This window comes from Limulus polyphemus, unplaced genomic scaffold (genome assembly GCF_000517525.1).
Source record: "Limulus polyphemus unplaced genomic scaffold, Limulus_polyphemus-2.1.2 Scaffold76747, whole genome shotgun sequence".
Taxonomy (NCBI): domain Eukaryota; kingdom Metazoa; phylum Arthropoda; class Merostomata; order Xiphosura; family Limulidae; genus Limulus; species Limulus polyphemus.
Window position 1 is genome coordinate 578 of NW_013742343.1, and position 19,815 is coordinate 20,392.

Here is a 19,815-nt window from a genome sequence, read left to right on the forward strand (position 1 = left end):
TTAAAGTAGATCAAGATTTAGCGATGGATGCTCTTGATAAATTGTCTTCCCTATAATACATCAATTCAAAATTGGGGACGGGTAGCACACCTTTATAGCATTGCATTATTATCCAAAGCATATAAACTTTTCTGAGGAAACTTTGTCGGAAGTCAAAAGTATATATTGTCTGTCATTATGAATAATAGATGGCGCGTAATAACTTTTGTTTTAGAATTGTGAGTTCTTCTTCTAAACGTTATGGAAGTTTGGTCCACAGTATAATATTAATAAAATGAATTACTCAATTAGTATGATTTGCGAAAGATGTAAGAAAAATAGACATATTTCAATCAGTGTTTCAGTAACGAAGTTCGAACAACTTATAAGCTTAGGCCTATGGTTAACATAACGAGAAGCTACACATAAATGTTATTAAATAATTTCAGGCTTAACTAACAGTAAACATAACTAGTAGTATTACTGTTACTCTTAGTAATATTAATAGTATTGTATAACTTAGCAGAACAGGTAAACTCGACCTTATAGTAGGAAAGAAGGCAGGATTTTTAATTATATTCAGTCTTGCACGTTAGTATACATAAGCAACTAAACCAAAGTGAGATGGAAATTTGGAATGTAAAATTGTTATACAAATGTTTATTGAAGTTTGAATGATCCTATTACTTTCTTTTATTAATTTTTAACTTTACAGTTGGACAGATAAAGTGGTAACTAGTATTAGTAGTTCTGTACAGTAATACAGGGTGGTCCAAAATTATCTTTCATATTTTAAAATTTAATAATGAAATAACTAAGGAAATACAAAAATGCAGTTTTCAACATCTTGTAAATTGTAGCCCAACTCAAACAGTTTTTCTTGTCATGTTTTTGTTTTCACTCCAGTGAGTAGTATATCCCTGTAAAATGGCAAACATTGCAAGAATAGGCTCAGTTCATTGTTTGGCTTACAGAGACCAAGACAGTGACTATAGTGCAGCATAATAACAGATGCCTGTACAGGAAAGAAGTGTGGGGGTATGTTAAAGATATCATGTTACACACCTATAGCAAACATCACGGATATAAAGACCAGGATAATTGACACCATCACCACTGTAACTGTGTGCATGTTGCAGCGAATGTGGACTGAAATCGAATATGGGTTAGATGTCCTGAGAGCCACTAATGGTACACACGTAGGAGTCAACTGACGTGTTAATATAAACTGTTTAAGTTGGACTACAAAATGTTGAAAACTACATTATTGTATTTCCTTAGTTAGTTACTTATTAAATAGGAAACTAATTTTGGACCACCCTGTATTAGTATAGTTATATGTGTGTTACTATATTAATAGCCTGAAAAAAAAATAAGTTGTAAAAAATTCAAGCTTTGATGGTGTTATTCTATTTATTAATGTTTAGTAGTTTATATATATTTCATAATTTATAGAAGGATTTACATACTTTGGGTAATATGGATGGGTGAAACCACACAAAGCTTTAATTGTAAAATTCAGAAAAGTAATACTGATACCTTCAAAACATTAAGGTCCACTTCAATTATTGGTACTTCAACTAACAAAAGCTGCTCTGCTTATTGTACAGATCTTTGTCATTCAGCAGCAGTAATATTTTGACATTTATAGTGAAGTTACAAAATGAATGTAGTGATTAATGCTACTCATTTTAAATACACGATGGCAAGGTACCAGCTAGTCAGCCACCCTTACAATGATTAATTTTTACTAAGAAAGTAATTAGGAGTAAAGTTTTCTTTAAACTAACCAAAGCTACAAGCAACACCAATAAAAAAAAATCATACATCTGGCCAGATTTACCCCACCAGTCTCCCCATAACTCATTTTTCAGATAATTATCATGGTATACATATGTATTTATCCAAACATAATCTCACTTTTCACATTCAGGGCTCAATACAACTCCAGTTGTTTTTGTTGTTTGCTCTCATGCTTGTCAACTGAAACAATGAGTGGCTAGCTTTGTTCTCAGATGTGAGAGGAATATTGTGTGACTCATACTGCTCTCTACCAGTTTTTGTTGTGTTACAGAGTTTATCCATCTTGTAGTACTTGTTGTAGCTTGTCAAAGTTTCAAAAGGTATTTCCCAGACTAGAATGTGTGTGTACCACACAGGACATTACCTTCATTGTATAACCGTTTCTCATAGTTTCTGGACCTCGTTGCCTCCTGTGGTTGCTGCTTAACCTGTGATCTAAAACAATATTTCTTATACTCTTTACACTTTCCTTTTAACCTAATCTTTATTACACCTACCCTTAAGTGTACTTGATATTATAAAACTTACAAAGCATCAGGACCCCACAGAAATTTTAAAGAAGGTCAGCTATAAGATATGTGAACTTTTTTATTTTTTTATAGGTCAATAAACAATGAGTAAGTGTCTGAGGATTGGAGAGTTGCTAATAATTACTCATATTTTTAAAGGGGGTGATAAGACTTACTGGAAATTATAAGCCAGTTAGTTGTAATTCTATACTGAGAAAAATTCTAAAGAGTGAAATGTAAGAAGCTTTGCAAAATAATCTTGTGAAATATAAAAAATATCAACATGAATTCACTAAAGGAAATCTTGTCTTATTAATCTGTTAAATCTTTTTTTTTGAGGATGTTGCATGTTATCTAAATGATAAAAAGAGTGTGGATTGGATGTTCTTAGCTTTTTCAAAAAGCTTTTGCCACACCAAAGCTAAGAAGAGTCACATCAGTGGGTGTCGATAAAAATATATCAAATTTGACTGTCAGATATTGGTTGAGAGGAAGCAAAAACGTTTTATTAATACAACACAATCAGACTGAATACTTGTTACTAGCGGAGTACCTCAAGAGTTTGTACTTGGACCTTTGCTTTTTCTCACTTGCAGTAACGATATGATAGGGACATAATTACTTAATTGATAATGTTTGGGTATTGAGGTACTATGGAATGACTTGGATCACTTGGTTAGTGGATCAGATATTTGACAAATGACATGTAATTATAATATGTACAAGATAATGGATTTGAGATATAATAATCTGATTTAAATTAGGTTAAAAACATATGTTTTTTTCTGCCTTGGGTTTTAGGTTAACCTCATTGGGCTGAATAGCCCACTGTCACCTCACCTGTTCTTTTTCTCTGCTGTGATGTTCAGCTAGATGGTTTAGTGGCTTTCTGTTCATCAGTCTGTGATTTTGCTTCACTACGGTAGGTTCTTGTTTCCTATCTTATTTGTCTGTCATTGTTCCTATTATATAGTGGGTTTTTTTCCCATATGATTTGTGACTTGAAGGACTTTGTTACAAACTTCTAACCTTTGCTTTGGTTATGTCATTTGTTCTCATCTTTCCGATTGGTTAGCTCCTTTTTCTTTTCAATTCTACTTGTTCTTACATTCTTTGCCAGCATTAGACTTGGAGATCTCTCTATTTTCCTTCATTATGTTATAATGTCTCCCTTTTTTTTGTTTCCTCTGACCTCTGATTGAACTAATTTGTGTTGCTCATGGTTATGAGTTTATGTAATCAGGTGAATTTTGTCTGTTCTTTATTTTTATCCTCCAATTGAAGTAGTTCATCCAAAACTTTTATTAGGTGCATCCTCCTGGCTCCATTTGCAATACCTACGTAGGCTGGGATGATCCCTGATGTTTCACTAGTTATCCATCTAGTTTTGGTTTTTAGGCTCTTTCATTCCCAATTTGTCACCTTTTTCCTTGTGGGTATTGTAACATTTTATGATGTCAAAGTTAAACTTTATTTAAATAATACAAAGTAGTTGTAAAATGTGTTTGAAACAGGTATTTAATTCTCATATCTATGATTCTTGTTTCTCTCCAGCCATGATTTGTGTTGGACAACTTCATCTGATACTCGGATGGATATCAGCACCAAGAGGATCATGAGTAAGGGTATAGAATCGTGACTGGCCACTAACTTGAACAAAGGTAAAACTAACTTCACTAGCATAGAACAAGTAATAAGGAATTACATACTTCCAGAGAGAGAGAGCAAAATGACTACATCAATGATTTTCATCTATGAGAGGTTTTTAGGATTTTAAATTTATTAATAGCCATCAAAATTTTACCTGCAAATAGAATAAGGTGAGAAAGCTTTATGCTGATTGAAAAATAATTTATGTTTTATTAGAGAGTAACCAGTTTCTATGTTAGAGAATGAACACTATATATGCTGAGCTTATGAAAACTTGCACGTCAGACCTAGAAGTCGATCGAAGGTTTGCTGATGTTACATAAAGAATAGGATGGGCAATTTTAACTGTGTATATTTAAGTGAGCTTAACATATAATACAATGGTACCTGTTGATGACAAAACCTTGTCAAAAAGTCGTACATTTGCTGTTATGTTAAACTTATATTAAAGTTTTTCTTCACTACCCATTCAAGTCATCTCCAACCATTATTAGTCTCAAAGTGGGTTCCTCGTCATCAAAATCGAATTTGTAATGTGTAGTGGTGTCTTGTAGGAGTCTATCAGCATTAATATGGTTCTATCTTAGGATAGAAGTTCACATGTTAAGTAGTGTGCATGTATGTTGCCTTAATATTCTCTAATAGAAATGGATAGGATGTGGTGGAAAAGTTATTGTTTAATCTAGATAAGCTCGTTAAACTTTTACGATAAGTTTAAAGTTTTCTAAGTCATTACATGTATGAAAAGGAGTGAAATATTTTAGGTTCTGTAATCGTGTTTTAATGGTGGCAAGCCATAGGTCTTCAGACAATAAAGTTTCTCTGTTCATAACTCATATAATTTTCTTCCCTGTATTTTGATGTTCTTATTTTAATTTTCCCAGATGAGCGTGCAGACTTTGCCAGCTGAAGTTATCAGCAAGCTTCGTTCAGACGTGGCTGTCACAAGCGTGTGTCACTGTGTGGAGGAACTTGTGCTGAATTCTTTGGATGCTGGTGCTACCTGTGTCGCTGTCCGACTGGACTTGCCTTATTTCAAAGTCCAAGTAGTGGACAATGGACGTGGGATTCCTCCAGAGCAACTGGAATTAATTGGAGAACGGTAAGAACAAACATGACTCAACATATAAACCTAAATTTAGCAGTCAAAATTTACAAAATAAAGTATTAGATGTAAATAGTGCAAGGTAAGATTCAATCCATAGTATTAGGCCATATAGAATTATGAAACTATATCACATAAGTTCTAATAGGTTCCTCTGATCTCTCAAGTGATTCCTCCAGAGCAACTGGAATTAATTGGAGAACGGTAAGAACAAACATGACTCAACATATAAACCTAAATTTAGCAGTCAGAATTTACAAAATAAAGTATTAGATGTAAATAGTGCAAGGTAAGATTCAATCCATAGTATTAGGCCATATAGAATTATGAAACTATATCACATAAGTTCTAATAGGTTCCTCTGATCTCTCAAGTGATTCATATTGTATGTAGTCAATGCAGAAGTGGATTTTTTACTATAGTAGTTGTTCATTTGTCTCCTTTTGATCTTTCATTACCTTTTTTTCTTAATTATTTCTGGGAATAACTTTATTTTCGAAGTGGTGATACAAGATGACAGAAATAGTTTCGTACATCTACTTAACCTTGAACTGTTTCTTATTTCAGATACACAACTAGCAAGTGTCATACGATAGAGGACCTTAACAAGTCAAGGTTTTATGGTTATCGTGGAGAAGCTCTTTCAAGTTTGCAGAATCTCTCGGGATTCTTAGAAATCACAAGTTGCTCCCAGAATACTCAGACATACACTAAACTTTTCAACCATGGTCATCCAACTAAAGTTTTTAAGTCGTGCCAACAACGGCCTAGTATCGGTACAACAGTGTCTGTTTCAGATTTTATGTATAATCAGCCAGTTCGTAGGAAGTGCATATCGGAAGCATTAGAGTTTGGTTCCTGTCGGCAGACACTAGCCGCTATTGCACTGATTCATCCCCAAGTGTCTTTTTCATTACGTAATGATGTTACAGGAGAAATATGTCTTCAGACTCATAAATGTCAGTCTGTGTTGAAAACGTTTCAGTATTTGTTTGGCGAGTCAAAAGCTAAACATCTGAGAGAAATTAGCCATATATCAGGTGACTACAAAATTGAGGGTTTCATCAGTACAAAGGGACAACTTTCGAAAGACCTTCAGTTTGTCTATGTTAACAAAAGACTTGTCTTGAAAAGCAAGATTCACAAAGAATTAAACACACTGTTCAGCAAGAACATCTGTAGACAAAAAGATTTCTCTTCTCCTACAGTCTCGACATCAGCAATGTCGAAAGCTACAAGAAACTATGATCTTCAGAGTGTTTATATGTTGAACTTAAGTTGTCCTTTTGGGATGTACGACATTAGTTTTGAACCCAGAAAAACACTTGTAGAGTTCTGTCACTGGGACACAGTTGCTTCATGCATATTTGAAGCAGTTTCTGGGTTTCTGAAGAATAATAACTTATCTCCCAGTCCTCATCTTCACGATAATATCACAACACACCAGTCAAGAGATAATGAGTTTACCAAAAGTGGTCATCGAGGTCAACAAAAAATGCTGACTAAAAACCAGGTAGTTGCCCACTGTTGTGAGTTTACAACTGATAACATGAAAGCTGCACTTTTCTCTATGAAAGCCAAGCGTCTTCAGAGAGAAAAAATATCAGAAACGGGTGGTGATGAGAATGAATCTTACTCTTTTGTAAGAAATAATGAACATTTTCAGCCCACTTTTTCGAATAAGAATCCCAGTTTTGACTCTAGCAGTGAAAAAAACATAATTTTACCAAACACTCTGGAAAAGGGTCTTTTCCAGGCTGACCCTATATGTGTAGAAGAGTTTCCTAATCAATCCCAAACCATACACTTACAGGAGTATCCTGATCAGGCCCATCCAGCTATGTCAGATAAAAACATTTTAAAAAATTGTGACATAGGGCCTTCTGTTATCAAAACTCCAGAAATCCAACAGGAGGGGAATAAGAACAGAAGGAAATTGTTTTTAACTTATACTAATGAACTAAAGAATCATTTATCTTCCCTACAGACCCTGAAAACCCAACATAATGGAGATCAGAAGTTTGTAAATACTTGTCTAAATGGTGAACTTTCCAGGGATTGTTCAATGCGTAACAATAACAAAGAAATTTTTCCAATGAGAAAACCAATAACACTGAAATCATCAGGTTTTTGTAGCTCCCTTAGCATGCTTTCCAGAAGGAAGAATAAAGATAAAAAGCTCACACAGCTCAAAGAACAATTTAAATTTTGTTCCCGTAAAACTACGCAAAGAATACAAGAGAATTTTGTACCTAATAGTATTGTTCAGAGTTCCTCAGCCATAAGAGATGGTACTATAATGGCTGAGAAAAGTAACTCAGAAAAACTTTTCAACAAGTATTTTAAAATTGAAAGGAAACCAGATATTTCTTACCCTGGATCAGGTTATGAAAGAAGAAGTTATGTGACAAAGCCGATGGAAAACAATGTTTCAGTGGGGGATGTAGCAAATATTAATGATGTGGAGTTGACTGAGAAGGGTTTTGATAAAGTTAACAGGAACAAAGACTACTGTGGAATTTTAATTACAAATAATGTATCGGATAACAATTGTGAATTGAATATTAAAAATAGTATGAAAAACATGTCAAAGGATGGCCCTACAGTCATTAGCAGTGAGAAATTGAATCCAATGAACATTCCTGATGATGTTACTAATAACTTTGATAATATGGAAGTTGAAAATTCTAGCAGCATGCAACAAATGAAAGGTGTTAGTAAATGGGATTTAATTAATAGAAGAACGCAAAGGAGACCCTATTCGTGTAATACTTCTGCTGGTTGCAATCTTCACGCATGGTCTACCACGAACAGTTTTATCTCCTCCTACAAAGACTTGAAAGAGAATGGTTGCATCATTAACACAGACTCATCAATTCAAAGCAGCATTTCCTTCCCAAGTATTCGAACTGAAGTATTTGCGGTTTGTTCTGTAGCCGATCATAGGAATTGTGTTCAGAATATGAATAAGTCAAAGAGTTGTTTGTCAGCTGATACATCTCAAACAAAAGTACGTGAAACTACTGTTAGAACAAACCTTCGAACGTCATCTCCTGTACGTTTCAATGATTCAGAGGCATGTTGTTCTCAGCCACCTACTACTTTGAAAGTTACAGGTCTACCCTTCACTTATCAGCCACCACTTTGCATTGATAACTGTGAATACATGACTACACCCACATACGACCAAGGCATGACCTATTTGAACCAGCAAAATAAACCTAAAATTAGCAACTTAAACAACGGAAATCGTAAAGCATCTCAAGGAAACAATGAAAATCTTATGTCTGCTACTCTAGAACCCCAGATGTATGAATCAAACACTGAACTTCCTAGAAAGTTCTCTGATAGGTATAATGTTTTGCCATCTTTAAATGAGGAACACAGATCAACAGAAAATGCTTACATTTTGAACAAAAGACCTAGCTTAGAAAATTCGTATCACAGTTCTAGCAATGTATTTGTACATCATGAAAAATGTGATGTATTTAGTGATCTACAAGATTTTGAAAAAGATCAAAACAAATCTTTGTGGAAATTGCAAAGTTCAATCAAAACATCAAGTAAAAGTAACTTAGAATATAAAAGCCATTATTTTAGATTGTACTCTGCAATAAATCCTTTGGTATATCTTCAGAAATCTAAACCTTCTGTGCCAAAACAAACAAGTCATGCAAAATCAAACATACGAAATCAAGATTACTGTAGTTCAAATGCAGAAAGGAGCTGTGAAGAGGAAATTATGCCAAAGACAAACAACAGTCATTCATTTCATATTACAAATCAGTTCTATGAAGATAAGAGAACAACAGTAGCCATATATGATTGTAGTAGATTATCACCTGTAGACAAAAACAATCCAGATAAATTATCATCAGGAAACATTAGTGATCCAGATAAACTGTTGCCCACAAATAAGAGTCATTCAAATCAGCTAGTGATCACAAGCAATAACAATTCAGATAGAGTTACAGATACACTGTCATTTGTAGACAGTTCTGTTTCAGACAGAGTATCACCCACTGTCAACAATAATGCAGATACACTATCATTCTTAGACAGTTTTATTTCAGATAGATTATTATTTACAAGTAATGGTAATTTGACTAAATTATCACCAACACTCGATAACAATCAAAGTAAACTGTCACCCACAAACAGCAGTAAACTAGATAACACGTTACTCACAAAAAATGTTTACCAAATTGAAGTCTCGACCACTAAAAATTCAGATGGAGCTTTGTCTTTACAAGAAAGCAAATCAAACAAAATCTCAGAAACTAATCAAAACTTTAAAACTGTAGATATTTTAGTAAGTAGGAGTGAACCATTTTCACGTGAAATACATTTAACACTTCATTCTCAAGATAAAGATTCAACAGAAGTCATCCAACAAGAAAAGATGCATCCCATATACTTCCAGGATTTAGTAGAAAGACCTGCTTCCTATAATTTTGTAGAAACACACAACTTTTGTGATAATAAATGTATAGAACATTTGAGTAATAACTTGGATGAAAGAGCACTTGAATCAACTGATCCAAACTGCTCAGAGTTAACAGAAAAATTTGATACTCTTACAAATCACGAGGACAGAAGGAACCAGTTACACAGAACGTATAGTAAAGGTTTAGTAGAAGCTAAAAATGATATTATTTATCAAGATACTGTAAAACTACCAGTGGCAGTAGATGAACCAGATGTTTTACTTGTTCAGAAACTTCCAGGAAGATATAAATTTGTACCTGACTCTAGTAGTAGGGAAAGCTCTACAGTCAGTTCTGCTTCTGACAGTTTTAAGCAATCCATCACATCATCTTCGGGAGCACCAAGCCTATCAAATACTTTAGTAACTTTACCCAGTGAATTTTGTGATGACCATAAATCAGAAGCTTACCAAAGTGACCATCAGCAAGAAAGCAGCTGTTTTCAAGAACTTGAAGATATGTTGTCTGAAAGAAAAGAGTCTAACCACGTAAGTAGTGAATATCGGGCCAAAAGTCAACCACTTAAAAGGTTCAGAGAACCTCTGTGTGTAGAAGACTGTTCTTGTGGAAAATATTCAAAATTTTGTTGCACACTGCAAAGTGATGAAATTTACTATAGTGATTATGAGAAACAAGATGCAACACCAAATATATCAGAAGACTCATTGTCAAGGGCCTCATCCAGTGAACCAAGTTTAAAGTCACTTGGTATGTCTGAGTCTAGGACAGAGAATATGAAATGCAGTAGTCATCAACATGATGCTGAATCTGTTAGAACATCAAAAAACATGTTTTATAATAATCTATCATTTAGCTTGTCCAGGGAACATCCTGATAATTTCATGGAAGATCATTTACAACAAAACATAGAGAGAAAAAAATCACTTAATCTAAGTAGTAGTGAGACTCGTGAACACACGCTGTCATTTTTCAAAAACTCTTCAGTAAATTCTAAAGACACATCTAGCATTGATACAACAGAAGCTCATCCCTCATACTGCAGGCCTGTGATATACCAGAAGAGTGAAGGTCAGAAATCATGCTCGGAGGTGGACAGTTGTGAAATGGAACGTGACCAGTGGTTGTGTTGGGTAGATCCTATATCTGGTCAGAAACTATACATCAACAAAGTGTGTGGAAATTCCACTTACCTCCCCCCAACAACTTTAAAGAGTGTAGAAGAGAATCAAAGCAGTGAGTATATAATCTGAATTCAAACGATATCCTTGTCAGGAGTAATTGTTGTTTGTTACTGCTGGAAATGGAAGTCTAGACATTAAATGATAAATCTGCTTTCATTGGGTCTCAGATTTTACTGTTGCTCTTTTTAATGGTAAGAAAAAATATATAATTTTTCACTTCAATTTCATTCATGTAATCATGAAATCAAATTTTTTTCACAAAAGTAAAATAATTCTGATATATCTTTAAAAAATATTTATAAAATATTAAAAATAAATATGAAGATCAATCTGTCATATGTCAGTAGATGTTAGCTCATCTTATCTCATCCAATTTGCACAAATTATAGTTATGTATGTTTGTATTACTTAGTTCAGAAATTTTCTATAAGCAGAAGAATTATGGAGGGGGTAGAGATATAAGCTTCTTCATACCCCCAGATCTATGCGTGGTATGAGCAGGTAATGAGGTTAACCGTGTCATATACCACGTGCCGTTATATCACCGTTAATGTTTTAGAAATTACTCCATTTTTTAGCCTATAAGTGGCATATATATTCTGAAAGTCGTATCCCCCATGATACTTGTAGAATTACCATTTTGAAGTCTCCCATTTACTTCAGCCTCCTCAGCTAACTTGTGTTTCCTCCACGTATGTTTTTTGAAGATTCTTTATGTGCCATATGAATAGGAAAACATATATTGACTTCTGTATAAAATATGCTTTCATCAGATTTGTCAGTTTTCTACCTTATCATCTTAGAGCAAAGAAAATCTTTTAACTTACTTTTAAATGAGCCTTCTATTTCTTTGTAGGCCAGTACTTTCTTGTCGTCAGATCATCCCCTAGCTACAAAAGTCATCATTGAAAGATGTCTTTTGTTTGTGACACTAAGTATTAAATATTCCAGTGTCCTAATTTTGATAAATTACATGTCAAATCTAAAGGAAAATATTTTGCAGTGATTCCTAATTTTTTCCCAAAAATATAAAAAATACATTTAAGAATCATAATATGCTTATTGTTCTTTTTTTTTTAGTTTAAACCACTAAAAAATTAGGTTGCTATCATTTCTTCTCTTAATTTGTATCACTACACAAAAGTGAAAGTTGAAAATTTACCATTGTAAAAACTCTTCTCTTTTGTGTGTTTTCACAGAAAATTTAATATTGGAGTGAATAATAACTAACTATTTTCATTATCATTCTATAATGTTTCAGTGAGAGATTTTTGGTTTTGTGTAGTTATAATACTGTTTTTATATCAGATCTTTAGAGACTCTCGAACAGTAGTAAAATAAACCAATTTAAGACTAATGAAATTTGATTTTAGTTTGTCATGCTCTACACAGACTAATGTATTAGACTGTGTTATGAATCAGTGTGGTTTAAAAGCTGCTTTCTGTGCCACTAATTGTTACTTATTGCTAGGAGAGTCAAAACAACACTTTTTTCTGAGCCACAACAGTTCTCCATTTCTAAAAAAGAAAGAAAAGGAGCCGACCACGATTGGAAAGAGTGTGGACGATATTCATTGTATGCTGAATAACTGTCTGGAACAGCAGCAAACTGAGGACCTAGGAAAAAAGTGGAGAGGTTAGATAAAGATAATAAACAATGTAAATTAATTTATAAAACTAAGGAATTTTTCATTAAAAGATTAAGTGTTATCATTATCTCTGTCCTACCTTTTTTACTCTGTTTTATCTTATACCTGTAAAATTTTCCTATTTAAGCATGTTTAGAAGGCTAAAAGAATATATTTTTTATGTGAGGGTGTAATTTTTCAACAGAATTATTATATCATAATTACTCTACCTATCCTCAGTTACTAAGGAGAAAGTTGAAAACTGTAAGTCATCTCCAGACAATATAGCATTGAAGTTTAAACAGTGGGAAAATCCTGTCTTTCAGAACACTCACCTTCAGGTAAGAACCTGTACCATCTTAATTACTACATTATGTTTAAGATATGTTTAAAAAAATCTTTTTAAATTTAAAAATACACTTGAACATGCATCATCAAAAAAAAAAAAAGTTTTCAACCTTTTTATTTTTAGGTAGAAAAACCCAGAGTCTTACTTCGCAGAATTTATAATTTTTTAATTGTTGGCATAGTTCATGCCGTTTTACTTTCATAAGGTCTAGTCATGAATCTGTCAGTTTCGTTTTCTCAGTTTTCGACATTTATTGCAGTAGACATATATTTGGTATGTTCATTTTCTTTTATGCTTTATCTTGTTTTGACATTCTTACATAGTCACACAGTCTCATTCTTAGTACTTTTCATTGTTTAAAACGACATCTTTCACCAAATTTAACTAGTATGATAATTCTTCACTGAAAATGTTTCCTCTTTTTTTCCCGTCTGAAATGAAGGTTTTTTTTTCTTCCTTGTTTAAGTGGGTCAGGCTATATATTGAAAGTCCAAAGTTCAAACTGCAGCATACCACTGAACAAACTCCACACTTTCAACTGTGGAGAAACTATAACTCTGACCTTGCCAATTCACCTACGTGTCACACGAGATGCCGTTCAGTTTAGATCTACCAGATACATTGTTTAAATATGAGCGACGTTCTTCTAGGTGAATTCTTTTATTTTTGTGTGAAAGAAATATCTTATAAAATCATTTGCTTGTATTTATCATGATGGCTAACAAGCAGAACTGCTTAGACTTTTATTGGATGAATACTTTAATGAAAAAGAAAAATCCTTTATGGCTGGTTGTGGATTAGTTGCATATTTTGTTTCAAGTACTTCTATTTCTTTTTTTTTCAATAGTTATATGAGAGCTATAAACAAAGTAAAAATCTGTAATTTAATATTAAACCCACCTTTTTTATGCATTATTGAATACTGGAAAAAAATCTACTTATCAAATCAATTTACACTTCACAATAAATATTACTCTGTGGATTTCCCATTGATCACACAAAATTATCAGTTACTTTCACACAGCTGCCCAAGTGTGGCAGCAGTATTTTTTTCACCTGTTATGAACTCTGTCCCAAATAGTTTTGGGTTGACCTTTATTTTTGTAAACCAAAAATGTTTACAGCCAGGTGGTTGGCTCAGTCAGTAGTCATATAGGACGAGCATGCTCGGAAATGGCAATTCAAACTTGCGACTTTCAGATTGTGAGTCAAGTGCCCTAACCACCAGTCCGTGCCAGGTCCAGCAGGATTATGAACAAAAATAATTTTAATGTCCACAGACACTATTTCAACAAATCTCTTAACTATAAAGCCCCCTACAAAAGATATAAAGCCCCCTACAAAAGATATAAAGCCCCATACAAAAGATATAAAGCCCCCTACAAAAGATAAAATGATTTAATTGTCAAAGCAATGTATTTTCAAACTTTTCTAAGCTAACTTTGGTTTAAAAATGAGTGGCTAGACAGCATGTAAATTACATTTATGGTATTTATCGTCACCATCATATTTCCAGTGGTTAAGATAAAAGCCAAACATGAAAGTTGTGTATTTGTGTTGACTTAAAAGGTGGGAATGCATTTATCATCATAAGGCAAAATTTTGTAGATGTTATCATCAATAATTTTCATTAAAGTTTCTTTTATATTAATCCCGAAAACTGTCCTCCAATCTTTTTTCAGTTCCAAAAGCCTGTAAATTAATGATTAAACATTGCTTTCAGAATATGTACACTAGCTGTTTATTTTATCAATTGTTATTTTTTTATATAATAGAAAGTTTAGTTCAATTGAAAATAATTTATCAATATATATATTTTAGTCTTTAATTTCTAAAAAAAACACCTCTCATTTTATACATCAATTTATAATCAGACAGATCAGTAAAATGTGAATCAAGATTGTTAACAAAGATATTTTCTGATACAGTACAATACCTTCACTCATTCATTCTTGTTCAGTGCTGCCCTCTAGTTGCAAAAAAAATGTTCACATGCCACAAGCCTTGAACTCCCACAATCAAAGTAGTTCAACTGTGACAACCCACCACCAATAGGAGTGTGACACACCCTTCTGACGCATGTGACTCCCTCTATTCGATTCTACTGAACTATGACTTCAAGATTAGGCAGAAAAGTAAGCACTAGTTTTCAGTTGGGAGGAAGGGTTGTAAGTGTGAGAAGATATAAGTACGGTAGAGGGCAACACTGAACAAGAATATATATATGTGAGGGGAGGTAAGTACCTATCGGAAATCTATTTACATTATAGGAAAATAATAACTTCTATTTTAATTGGTTATCTTCTGTCCATTCAGAAGTAGACTGGTAATGAATCATTGGCATTTTTGTCATCCTTGTTACAATTATCCACCTAAACTGATATTTTGGAGATGGAGTTTTTTGCATGTTATGGATCCAATGTTTACCCTTTTCTGTTGAGTTTTAAAAGTTGTAATTTGTTGTGTACTTCCCCCAACAAATTGTCTATATATGAAGATCTAATTAAAAGATATGATCAAATAGTTTTGCTTTCTTTTAGAAAACCAAAGAGATATATTTGAAAACACAGAAAAGAGATTACATTTAACCTTCTATTAGATTGTAAGCATTTTAAATTTTTTTCTTAGTTTTATACATTCAAGTATTTAATAGAACTAGATGTACTTCTGCAGGGTCCCCAAGTGTTCTGTTTCAAAAGTAATAAAACCAGAATTAAGAGTAACAAATATTTTTATTTCTAGTTTTTCAAGTTCATATATCATGCTGTGTTGTAGGCAACAGAATGAATAATTCTTCTTGTGATTCATGGCATGTGCATGTTTTACTGACATCATGACAGTACAAATTGCTACGTTAAGGCATCCCCTAAGTGACATCATTTTAGTGTCTACTGAATAATTGACAGACAACACATTACTGTATAGTGGTGCGAGAGGTTAAAACAGGTAACCTCTCATTCCTCTTGGATGGGCCCATATGTATCCCCTTCGGTGGTTTCCTATCCTATCTCGATCCCTAGATTTCCCCCTTACCCTGACTTGCACCTGTTTGAAACTCTCCAAGGCTTGGAAGTCAGACTGTGGGCTTTTTTCACTTACGTATGTAAGTTTCCATATTCGTGGTGAGCATATCATGGGTTTCACTTTGTCTTGGCTTTGCACTTGATGACAGGCAATCCTATGACTACGCCTTTCCATTGCCTCTGTTCTGGTAGGGTCCAGTTCTGAATGCCTGATTCATTTCCAGCATATAGTCTTCAGGAATGAGGTTTCTCTGTCTGTAGGTCCTCAAGCTGGTGGCTACTTCACAGCCTTGTCATCATCTTCCATCTCTTCTGGTCTTCTTAAGATGCATTCAGATACCTCTGTTGTTTCTTCCTTCTCTTAAAAATGAGAAGTGATACATAGGACTTCTCTTTTACTGGCTTTGCATTTTCTCTTTTGGGGCCCATGACCACCACACTTAGTTGTAAATCTATCATGTCTCAAACAATTGGGCCCTGACGGCCAATCATATATCTCATCTAAACTTGTACGTTTCCCATGGTGGATTTTCAGTGGATTTGCTTCCACTGTGAGCATCCTATCATCATTGCATTTTCACCTCCCCTTCAGTTCTTGCTCCCTCTCATTTAGTATCCAATCTCAAATTTTACAGCTCTGGCTGAGGCTACTCTGTGTTTTGTATTGTTCAACCTCCTTTATATGTTTCAGACATATTTCTTCCCTTTCCCTCTTTTGTCTTGGTCTCCTCCCACACTATTTATCACAGGGACAGGTTTGTTTACGTCTCTGACCACCCAAACTTGGGAGAGTGTTTGGATGTTTTCTCCATTCATCCTTCCTTTTCCATACAGTCATTCCAACCCAGCTTTTTGTTTGTTTGCTCTTCTTTTCTTATTTTACATTTCTCCTCCTGTCATCTCTTGGCCTCTCTCTTGTCATCATTGTCTACTGTATAAGATTTTGCAGGTGGAGATGATAAAGCTGCCGTGCAAATACTGAGCAGTTGGATTTGTTTTTAATTTGTAGTCCTTTCGAAAACTGTGTTATGTGGAGAAAATATATCTAGCTGTAGCTTTAATATGCTGTTGGTTCTCTTATAAAAATACTCCAGTAAAAACTGTGTTATGTGGAGAAAATATATCTAGCTGTAGCTTTAATATGTTGTTCGTTCTCTTATAAAAATACTCCAGTAAAAACTGTGTTATGTGGAGAAAATATATCTAGCTGTAGCTTTAATATGTTGTTGGTTCTCTTATAAAAAATACTCCAGTAAAAACTGTGTTATGTGGAGAAAATATATCTAGCTGTAGCTTTAATATGTTGTTGGTTCTCTTATAAAAATACTCCAGTAAAATTTTTTTTGTTTTTCTTGTAGGAAGTGTGCAACATCAGTTTGAAACAACATCCAAGGAACGTGACTCAAGTATATAATATCATTAGGCCATATCGATTTGGAAAGTTTATATTTCAGAATTTTTGTGTGAGTACATTCATTGAATGATTTCATTATAAATTTATCATGTTTTAAGTTAGAATGTGGAACATTTCAATTTTGAAACTCAAAGAAATAATTTAAACTACAGGGCCTACACTAAACTAAAAATCTTATAGTAAATAGAAATTATTCTCTTAGTTTCTTATTTAAGTAGTAAAGCTAGCCAGTTCATAGTCATTAGTTATTTCTTGTTTAGTTAATGTGTCTACTTTTAGTGTTATTTTCCATGCAGACGTATAATTGTTCAATGTAGCTTTTTTGCACTTTTTACAATTAAACTCTGTTGTACTTGTCTTATTTTCAATTCAAAGCTGCTTGTACACATCTGCCCATTTACTGATCAGCTCATTATTCTTTGTTTACTGTTATATGTTGTTTTTGTGTATGTTTACACATTTACAATCTTGAAAAAACATGCTTTCATTTAACTTACTGTAAGTAGATTAACTTGGATATAAATATGACAAAACATATTTATTCCAGTAATGCAATTCAGGTTCTCAGTGGTATTATAAATTATTTGAAAATGAGCATTTAATGAAATATCTATCAGAGTTTGTCAAGTGTATTGATAAATATTATAACCAAATTTTATAAATGTTTTTAATTTGATGATTAACTACGTAAATCCTGCACGACGTTGTATGAAGCTCACGTGTGTGGCATGGTTTGTAAATTCCATCATGTCTGTAATATCTTAGAAATCTTCTTTGTCTTGAATTTGCATAAATATAACAAAAAAACTCATCAAAATGGAGACTCACATTTTCACTTCCTTTGTGACTTTCTTAGCCTGTATGTAAATCACTCCAAATAATCACATTGTTAATCTGTATTTACTATAATGTTTTTACATTACAGATGTGTTCAGTATCTGTGTTCATGTTGACTTGTTTCCTGACTGAATACAAAGTATTCAAGTTTCTGTTCTGACCTGTTTTAGGTTGTGGGACAAGTGGACAATAAATTCATAGCTTGTCTCGTACCATCCTCTCAACAATCACTAGCCAAAGGTAAGCCTATAATTAACCAATGAGAGAAACACATTAAAAACATCATTAATATAACAGTTAAATATTTAGTTATATACTTACAAGTGTTTAATTTTTATCTGGAGGCATTTGTTATTTTTTATTCATTGTTATATCCATTTTAATAAAAGAACCTTGGTGTTTGTAATCAAATATTACATTAAATAGTAATAACCAAAGATTTGTTATGTAAAATTGTGAACAAAAAAGATGTCTAGTGTATTTATATGGTCTTGTTATTTTCAAGGAACCTCAAAAATTTTTAATACCAGCCAATAGAGCTCAATCATATTAGGCAACCAACCTGTAATATAATGATAATCGTTTACAATAAAGCTTATTTCAACACATTGTGATTTTGTTATCTTATTCAGTTTGATGAAAATGTAATAGCCAATTATTTATGTAGGTATTGTTCTCTTATTAACTTTATGTGCTGTGTTAAGTATATACATCAAGTTACAGAAATTAATTTATTTTGGAGTTGTACTGTCAATTGCTGACTACATGTTCTGCTGAGTTAAGTGACAATGATAGTGTTGTGATTATGAAAATCATTCAACAAACACTACTGATATCATATGTAAAAATCACTGTGAAGTTGACATGCTTCTAACTGGTTCATGATTAATTATCATTCTTGAAATACTTAAAAATACTATCACAGAGTTTCTCGAGAGTTGTTACTTATGCCCATAGAACGTGTTTAAGGTTGTTTCATTTCCAAACACTACGTGCAGGAATTCTGCTAATACTTGCTGATCATTAGATGGTATTATATCAGCTGATGAGCTGTTAGAGTCCATTTTTATCCATTTTAAAAGTTGTCGTACTATATATTTTATATTTATTTAAGAATTATATAGCTAAAAAATTCTTCATGCAAGAAGTACTGCTACAGATTGGTTACATATTCCAGACTCTCTCTCAAACTGAGGTGTTTTATAACGTTTAACCATTGCAGTGCATTTAATTTATTTACATCACAACAACTGCATGTGTTTTAGTTCTTCTATAGTATTATGCTTTCCAAAGAGGATTCAAGTTTCAGTAACAGGTTATGTAACAATGAACTCAGATATTCAAACTACACAATATAACAACAAAGAACGTATCTAGATAATTTTACTAGTACTCTTTCTGTCAGTTGCTATGTGTTTACAAGAACTCTGCTTAATGCTATTTTATATAATCTTTTTACCTATTTTACTGCAGAAAGAATTTCTTTATAAAAGAACACTTTGAAGTTGGAGTAGCTTTGGATTTCCAGATCTTTAAATAGCACAAGATTCATACATTTTTAAGTTTATGTTTAACTTTAGAGAACACATACATACATACATATAAAAAATATTATCCTAATAATATTAAGGATTTTTGAACATTTATTTCTGTAACTTTTTTATTTCATTGTTTTATATGATACCAATATCGCTGTGTAGTGTGAGTAAGTTACACAGTTGCTACTTAATCTCATGGGTCTGATATATAACCCTCTCTGTTGTTAAGGTGCTTTTATACTATTACAGTTCAATGCTTCTAATAGCTTCCAGTTGCTCCCAACCATGCCTGGTGAAAAGTCAAACCAGATGCTTAAAGCTTTCCTATGTGTCACTTATTTGACAGTTATG

General features: G+C 33.1%; 1 protein-coding gene across 2 annotated transcripts; it reads left to right on the forward strand.

Annotated features, from left to right (window-relative positions):
- Window positions 1-204: 204 nt before the first annotated feature.
- On the forward strand, window positions 205-18,115 carry LOC106477624. 2 transcript variants are annotated; one of them, XM_022381139.1, is made up of 8 exons: window positions 205-308; window positions 3,846-3,952; window positions 4,826-5,043; window positions 5,614-10,727; window positions 12,147-12,311; window positions 12,544-12,644; window positions 17,034-17,138; window positions 18,015-18,115. In XM_022381139.1, exons 3-8 carry the CDS (start codon window positions 4,826-4,828, stop codon window positions 18,084-18,086), a joined length of 5,775 nt encoding a protein of 1,924 aa, XP_022236847.1. In that variant the 5' UTR covers window positions 205-308; window positions 3,846-3,952; the 3' UTR covers window positions 18,087-18,115. The 2 variants fall into 2 exon arrangements, with proteins under 2 accessions (XP_022236847.1, XP_022236848.1); XM_022381140.1 differs by lacking the exons at window positions 17,034-17,138; window positions 18,015-18,115 and having other exon boundaries at window positions 12,203-12,311.
- The last annotated feature ends 1,700 nt before the right edge of the window (window positions 18,116-19,815 follow it).

Excerpts from the sequence above, each read along its gene's own strand:
- LOC106477624 (XM_022381139.1), top strand. The coding sequence starts at position 4,826 with ATGAGCGTGCAGACTTTGCCAGCTGAAGTTATCAGCAAGCTTCGTTCA. Across the intron at positions 10,728-12,146 it reads TGTAGAAGAGAATCAAAGCA|GAGAGTCAAAACAACACTTT; the intron begins GTGAGTATATAA and ends ACTTATTGCTAG. Across the intron at positions 12,312-12,543 it reads CCTAGGAAAAAAGTGGAGAG|TTACTAAGGAGAAAGTTGAA; the intron begins GTTAGATAAAGA and ends ACCTATCCTCAG.